Source organism: Eutrema salsugineum, unplaced genomic scaffold, assembly GCF_000478725.1.
Source record: "Eutrema salsugineum unplaced genomic scaffold, Eutsalg1_0 scaffold_5, whole genome shotgun sequence".
Classification (NCBI taxonomy): domain Eukaryota; kingdom Viridiplantae; phylum Streptophyta; class Magnoliopsida; order Brassicales; family Brassicaceae; genus Eutrema; species Eutrema salsugineum.
Window position 1 is genome coordinate 7,370,310 of NW_006256612.1, and position 8,141 is coordinate 7,378,450.

Genomic DNA, 8,141 nt, shown 5'->3' on the forward strand with positions numbered 1-8,141 from the left:
AGTCATTGATAGATTTTGGTCAAATGCCAAAAAAAAAAAAATAAAGGGACCCGGTTTAGACGCTGCTGCTCACGTCACGCATGATGCAAATGTACACACAAAACAAAACCAAAAAAAAAGCAAAGAAAGTCTTCGTTGTTTTCTTATCCCCACGTGGTTAACAACACACGACAACATTTCACGTTCTCTTCATCTGGATTCTCAAGTTTGAATCGACTTTTTGTGGGTTTTTAACTGCTTTCCCCTTAATATCATGTTTTAGTCTTAATAATGTTTTGGTCTAAATGAACAATGATATAAAAAGAAAATCACAAATTCACCTAACATCCCTATGTTGTAATAATAAATTATTTGAACAACAGCGATAAATAATAGAGACACTTATTTGTAAAAAATAATAATTATACGACCAATTTTTATTTATTTACGAAGTCGTAGCTACATCTTTTTGAAAATAAATAGATGCCAAAAGTATCTGAATGTTAAAAAATTAGTTTTGACTAAAAAAGTAAAACAATTTAAATGTTATTTAAGCAATAAAACCTAAAAAGCATTTTATGCGTATAGTTTAAATTGTGAAGAAAAAAAATTGATTCATTTTTTAATTACATTAATAAAATATATTCACTCTCATAAAACTTGAAACCAGCAAATATCCACCGCATGTCAAATTGATACCACCACTAGAGGGGTCATACTTTGACCCGTTGATTTTTTCAGTTGAATTAAAAAATATTATTATTATATAAAATTTGATTAGATTGGTCAACGTAACTAATATTATGGTACATATATTATTTAATCCTTTTTGACTTTCAAAGTTCAACGTATAAATAGTCACCGTATCCTCAGAGATTCAAAAACTCAAACAAAACATACAAGAAATGGATAACAGAGACGACGCCGGTGAAACTCAATCAAAGTACAAAGGAATCCGTCGCCGGAAATGGGGAAAATGGGTATCGGAGATACGAGTTCCGGGAACTCGCGAGCGTCTCTGGTTAGGCTCATTCTCCACCGCAGAAGGCGCCGCCGTAGCACACGACGTGGCATTCTTCTGTTTACACCAACCCAATTCACTCGAGACTCTCAATTTCCCGCAATTGCTTCCTCCTTCGATCGCTTCCAAAACTTCTCCGAGATCTATCCAGCAAGCTGCTTCCAATGCCGGAATGGCCGTTGACGCCGGCTTAATCGTCCACCGTAACGGCGGCGGTGATCTCATGTCCGGGAACTCTGTGTACGGTGGTACGACGGCGTATTGTGAGAATGGAGGTGAAGTACTGGAGCCGTTGAACATATCAGTGTATGATTATCTGGACGGTCACGATCACGTTTGATCTTCTTTTTGATTTTTTTAGATATATATATATATATATATAGCTACAAAAAAAAAAAAAAGAAAGCATCGTTGGATCCTAGTAAGCAAACAAAAAATGTTGTGAATATATATACAAGTATGTTTCACTGTCGGGCCAATTCAAGAAACTTTGGTTAGTTGTACGAATTTACCATTGTCGAACATGTATCTGGTCAATTAGTCCACCATTATTATTCGATGCAAGATACATTAAGCATTAAGCAACATGATTGGGATGCTTTCGCGCAATGAACAACTCAGACAAAGGTCATATTTTTGGAGACAAACTTAGAAGAGTTTCTCACAAAGTACTCTATAGTTAAGTCACTAATTCTCTCAGTCTCATTCGTAAAGTCTTGATTTATCATTTATCCAGAGCCCTTTCTAAGATTTCGCAACTATCATAGCATTTTAGTTAAAATAATTATTTTATTAATCCATTATAATTTAAATATTTTTATACATTTTTAATGCAAAAAATAATTTAGTATTATCAGATTAATATTATTTTAATTAGTACTTCCTCTCTTCATTTCAGTTTATAGATTGTTTAAAATTGTTCCGCACAAATTATTAAAAATGACATATTAAAATTTATATAACACTCTTAATTAATACACTATATAATTTTCTCTATTATTAATACATTACAATAAGGTTAAAAATGAAAATTTATCTAAAAATTCTGCATTAAAAATCAAAAACAACACTTAATTTGAAATAATAAAAAATTAATTCTAAAATGATCTATAAATTGAAACAATGGAAGTAGTATTTAATATTGTATATAAAACAAATTATTTCGACACACAAACTCTCTTTAAAAAAAATGAAAGTTAATCATGTATTTCTTTCTAAGCATATAACATAATATGTGTAAAAAAGATTTCTTAACTGAAAAAAAATATTATCAATACAACATTTTACTCAACGATGAGATATTTTTAATTTTTCTTTTTATAAAATTCATTTTGAATTTATACAAATAATATTTTTTTTTTTTGGTTTTTGAATGATATAATAGAATAAATTATGATAGTATACTTCAGGTATAGAGTCACAAATGTTTTCTAATTAACTAAAATTAAGTCAAAATAGATATCATAACAAAACAAAAATATAAAAAAACCAAAGCATGTTTTAAATATGTTGAATACGATTTATTATGTTTAATAGTTTAGAATAAGTTTATCATTGTCCCAATCTTTTTAATATCAAAATGTATCCCAAAAAAATATGTATATTCACAAAGCTCGTAGGCGAAGTGTTTATTTTTCTCTTTAACATGGGCACGGCCCTGATCTCCTCATCAATCAACCAATCAAGATTCAAGGTTATCACCGCCAAATTGCTTCTGGATATCCGTGAAGGATACCGTGGCTGAGCCTCTCCGCTTGGCCTGCGGATGAGACGAGTGTTCTCTCCATCCCGTCATGTAAATCACCTACATAGAAATGCTCCTCAAAACTTTATAGATTGCGTACCGTGCAGGTAAAAGCCTATACGGCTATATAATATCTATGGCTATATATAGGATTGTATAGGAAAACAACTTAAATAAGGGAGCTGGGTTAATGGTTCTTCTGCTATTGAGATAGCTCTAAAGTTCAAGCAACAGACCTGAAAAGTAGCAGGGACAGTGCCATCTTCTGTGGCGAACATGGAGTCATATATGGCTGCTGTGGCAAGTGCAGTTTCGCGGTTCAAAATCTGTTTTTTTTTTTTGTAGTCAAGAAGAGGAATCTTGGTTAAGGAAAATGTATGGAGTAGTCAGAATTGCAAAATAAATTCTGGCAGGAAGAAGAAACCAGCCTTGTTTCTTTGAAGAAGAGCATTTGTTTCACCCATAGCACGAAGATGCTCTATAAGATCCAGCGCTGAGTAGAAAGACATCAAACAAGAGGCAAACTTTGATGAAGAATTTCTTACAAGATACACACACCAGTGATGAAGGAACAAAAAGTGGAATAGTTTATACCACACTTGTACTTAACAACATATTCGTCAACGTCAACCCCAGGAAGACTAAAACCCGCCCTCGTTAAGAGATTCCCTGCGTCCCTAACCTGAAAGAAGAAGAAAAAAAAAAGAGAGAGAGAGAAAGCCAATGTTCCTGAGCTCAGTACTAGAAACCAATCTGTCATCTACACAAAAATTGCAATCGGCGTCATTTTCAAGCTAAGACTCACGCACACACAGACACACCTGTGCCAAAGGCGATAACCGGGGACTAATGCCACCTTCGCGCTCCATGTGAGCCAAAGTGCATGCTATTCTCAGCTCCCTGATAAAAGAGAAAATTTTCAATTTATAAAGGATAACAAGAAAGGACACATTATGTTTTTAGTATGTTGAGTCTTGTTGATACGAAATGGAAAGACAGGACAAACTTTAAGGTTTCTCCGCCAAGAATTGCTGCTAAGAATAGGCCATCAGGCTTCAGCGCCAGTTTGCACTGCCAGTTATTTCAATCCAAAACCAGCACACATCAATTAACATCGCTCAGAGGATACACATTGCACCAGCAAAAAAACCCCAAAAAAAAAAAAATAATAAATAAGGGGAAAACCTGGATCATGGATCCTGGAAGATCATTTGTCCAGTGAAGCCCCAACGAACTTATGATCAAATCAGCCGAACTTTGCAGAAGAAAGCCATTGAGCAGATGTTAGTAAGGTATATAACTCAGGCGGCAAAAGGCAAGAAAAAAAAAAAAAAAAAACTAGTGTTGTTGTTACCTCTCTTTGATTGGAAGAAACTCTTCATCACCGACCAAATAAGATGTCTCGATGGATTCAAGGAGCGAATCTTGTTGAGCATCTCTACATGACTGAATCATGTCATATGAGGTATCCATCATGATAAGCTTTTCAATCCCACCTGCGCAACAAAGCCAAATTCAGCATCGGAATAGAAAAAAATGTTGATCCAAATCAGAACAGTCAAAAGACAGACAGAGAGAGAGAGAGAGCTAACAAACCGCGACCACGTAGCAATCGCTGAACAGCACCAAGAGATCCTCCCAAACACAATGCAGTGGGAAAACGCTTCTTACAATCCTTAGAGAAAGAGCATAGCAAGAAAAAAAAAAAAGAAAAGAAGATCACTAATCTTGATTATAATTAAAGACGAGAAACATGATTCATTACTCACCTATGGCATTTTTTTTGCTAATACTAGTAGCTCTCTAACTTGTCTTAAAGCGATGATATAAAAAACGGAGCTCGAGTAACTTACCTCTAAGCGGTCAAGCAGATTCTCTGCAACAGCGTCGACAAAAGTGTCATTTCTATGTCGAGACAGCCACGCCGCTCGGTCACGCTTCAATCCAGGAGTCAAATCGAAAACACACACACAAAAAAAAAGAAGGAAAAGTAATAAATCAGAAACAAAAGAATCGGGAACGAGAAAGGAAAAATGAAAGATGAATTCGAAAAGTGCACATGTATGCGCTTGAGGTCTCGATCGAAGATCTTGACCCTGGAGCTATTCTGCTGAGGCTCAGCGCCACCGCCATAACCACCGTCGCTAAGGAAACCGAAAGAGTGAGAGGCGAGAAAAAATGAATGAGATTGCTTCGTTGGTTTTTCGGGGGGTAATCTCGTAATTCTTCCGCACAGGGAACTGATCTTCCGCATCTCTCTCTCTCTCTCTCTCTCTCTCTCTCTCTCTCTCTGTAACTGGTTCTTGGCTGCACCGGAACACGTCTGGACGGAGTTTCTGGGTTTGGTTTGGAGAGACGACGGACGACTCTCTCTAATTTTCTTTTGTCTAGTCTTATTTCATTTTGGTCCTCGTATATTATTTTTATTTCATTAATCGTCTTTTGTTTTTATTAGCGTATTTTTTACCTCTCTATATTATCGGCGGAGTTTTGATTCCAATAAAACTTAGGTATCAAAATGCAAAATTTTTGACAAGTCTTTTCATGCTCGAGACGACCAAATCGCTGGTCGTAAATACGAAACATCCTCTTAAAACTTAAAACAAAAGGGAATAGAGAGTGCACACACATGCCACCAGATCCAATTAGGCAGTCACAAAGTTCATCATCACTCATAGTCTCCAACTAATCAGATCCAAACAACCTAATATAACTAGCAACCAAAATTACCAGAAATTTTTTGTAAAGTACAAAATCGAGGGATAGTCATAGTCCTCACCCATTGAAACACAAAGCAATCGAAAAAAAAACAAGAGTTAAAGAACGATCGCTATTACAATATCCTATTTCTCAAATAAATATTATTGTTAAGATTTTATTAAAAAAGTTTGATATAGTAGTATACAAATAAGATACTTATCAAAGTAACTCATATACTAATTTATTCTGGTGTATCTTCTATTGCCAAGCTAGACTGATAGCTTGGTTGAAAAGAAGAAGAAACTTTAGGATAATATAATACCTCTTAATTAGTTTCATAAAAATATTAGTTAGTTTTACGAAAAGAAAATACAAGAAAAGGCATGTTGATTTTCCATAGATGTCATTAAATTCTTTTATGATATATAAGGGGATCATTTTTAACCCATCTACCTGCAAGTGTCGATGTAGGTTTTACTGTATGTTCCTCCAAGTAAACTCCATCACTTTTAGCAATCCATGAGCGCAATCCATGTTTACATGGAGTTGTTCGAGGTGATAACTGAGCCTTTACTTTATAAATATAAAGATCCGTTGGAGGTGTTAACCGAGGCGGTCCTTTTAACAACCAACACTCCCACCTTTCCTTTCCCCAAATAGCGTCTTTTGTAAGTACGCGTTTTTCATTGAATTTCAAGGTGACGTTTTGGGGTCTGTTTCCACTCTCAAACTTATCATTGCACGCAACAATAAGAATCTGACCATGATCACCCAGTTTGTTTTGAATTTCCAACTTTCTTAAGTTGCACAATTGTGGATCTCTGCTCTGGCTCAACCCAAAAAACATAGCAATAACTAACACAAAAATCATGAGATTATTCATTTCTTGAAGCAAAAATATTTCACAATTTTTTTTTTGTTTTTGGATTATTATTATTATGAATCTAAAGATATCATACTATTGTAGTGTTTATATATAAAAAATTATGTGGTATATGTTTTTTAGTTTATTTCTTATTTTATGGGGCTGGGCTAAATATAACCCAATTAATTCTCTGGCTGAAAAAAAATTTAGTTTCGAGAAGTAAGGTTGACCTATAAAACCGAACCATGTATTTTAACCTTACAAAATATATAGCTAGTAGCTAATCACGAAAATCAAACCAAACCAAAAGTCTAAAATACAACAAAAATATTACTTACAAGTGTGTTTTTTTTTCCTTTTAAAAATATTAAACAAATATTTACTACTTATAATATCAAGTATTTTTACCAATACAACAAAAAAAATTATAAACTACATAGTTTAAAATAATAATAAAAATTTGACAAGATCTGAAATTGTATCTTAAATATTTTGCAGTGGACTGCCTTATTCGCTTCTTTAATTTGGTCAATAACTGACGTATTTCTCACCACACCTACAATACAAAAAAAACGCCTAATCATGCAAGTTCAACATACTTCTTAACTGCATGTTTCTCTCCCTTTTCTTATTAACTATCAGTTTCATAGTTTTTACTTTAACAGCAGCATTTTTTTATAGTTAATTTAATTTTAAAGTCAAAGCTATAAGTAAGACCAAGCAACCCCTAAGAAGATTAAGATAAACTTTAATTGTTCGTTTCTTGGTCAACCTAATTCTGATAGTCTCTAATTCTGATACTCTATTGGCTACATGATTGTTCGTTTCTTGGAGCACAAATATGACGAAGCACACGTTTGTGCTGGGATTTTATTTATTGGTGGAGGTGAATTGATTTCACCGGTTTTTTTTACTCAACCGTAATGGAGATTGATGACTACAATGTGGTATTATGAATATGAACCAGCTGGTAGGTTCGTTTAATTTTTTTTGGTGGTGATGATGTTTTTACCCTCTCGAAGACATCTTATTTTAATTCAACTTCTCGCCCTCGTGAGTTGTTGTTTATTTTGCAACGCGAATTACTTCTGAACATCGTAATTGCGAGTTTGTCTGTTTTACTAAACCCTACGATCGGGTATAAATATTAATTACCTGATGGTCGGATGTTGCCGATTGACCTAACGGCTGTGTATAACACAGTGATGATGACTGAATGACTGAGTATAACGTTGATATTTTGAAAATTTATGCAATCTCACATGTGTTACAATATATGAGCATGTGGGAAAGTATTAAGAGATCCATAAGATCAACCATATCAAAATTATGGAAATCATAAAGATCAAGAAGGAACTGGAAGATTATGAAAAATCTTAATTACCTTTTAATCCTAAATATATTATTTTTATTTTTATTTTATCTTAAATTAAGAAACTTACATTTAGTTTAACTTTATATAAAAAATGTATTTTGTAATATTATTTTTATGAGAGTCTATTATAATTCTTCCTAAACACCTTTATGTTCTTACTTATCTCATCAATTTATCATTATAATATAATGAAATCTTTTTGTGTCATGCCTTTTCTGTCCGAAGGTTTTTTTCTTTTCTGTTAATGGTATAATTATCCAAAAATCACCACCATTTACAAATGTGTGCTTGTTTTCTAAGCTGCCTAAATAAAAGGAAGAGAGAGAGCTTATGAGAAAGAGAAGAAAAAGAACATAGGATAACAACTAATGCAAATGAGATTTTGTGATAGAGAAATTATTAGGTCGGCGACGATATCCCTGCAAACGAGGTATCCTGTCCGGCTGTCACAAGTTAA

General features: G+C 33.8%; 2 protein-coding genes across 2 annotated transcripts; one reads left to right on the forward strand and one right to left on the reverse strand.

Annotated features, from left to right (window-relative positions):
• Window positions 1–884: 884 nt before the first annotated feature.
• Window positions 885–1,340, forward strand: LOC18992669 (ethylene-responsive transcription factor ERF019). Its single transcript, XM_006416090.1, has one exon. The coding sequence runs from the start codon at window positions 885–887 to the stop codon at window positions 1,338–1,340; it is 456 nt and encodes a 151-aa protein (XP_006416153.1).
• Window positions 1,341–2,508: 1,168 nt separating this feature from the next.
• On the reverse strand, window positions 2,509–5,101 carry LOC18992670 (putative methyltransferase At1g22800, mitochondrial). The gene is made up of 11 exons (XM_024152499.1): window positions 4,804–5,101; window positions 4,598–4,681; window positions 4,341–4,419; window positions 4,099–4,240; window positions 3,930–3,999; window positions 3,751–3,815; window positions 3,566–3,644; window positions 3,339–3,426; window positions 3,173–3,237; window positions 2,981–3,070; window positions 2,509–2,804 (listed from the first exon to the last, which is right to left on the reverse strand). Exons 1-11 carry the CDS (start codon window positions 4,996–4,998, stop codon window positions 2,682–2,684), a joined length of 1,080 nt encoding a protein of 359 aa, XP_024008267.1. The 5' UTR covers window positions 4,999–5,101; the 3' UTR covers window positions 2,509–2,681.
• Between the last annotated feature and the right edge of the window lie 3,040 nt (window positions 5,102–8,141).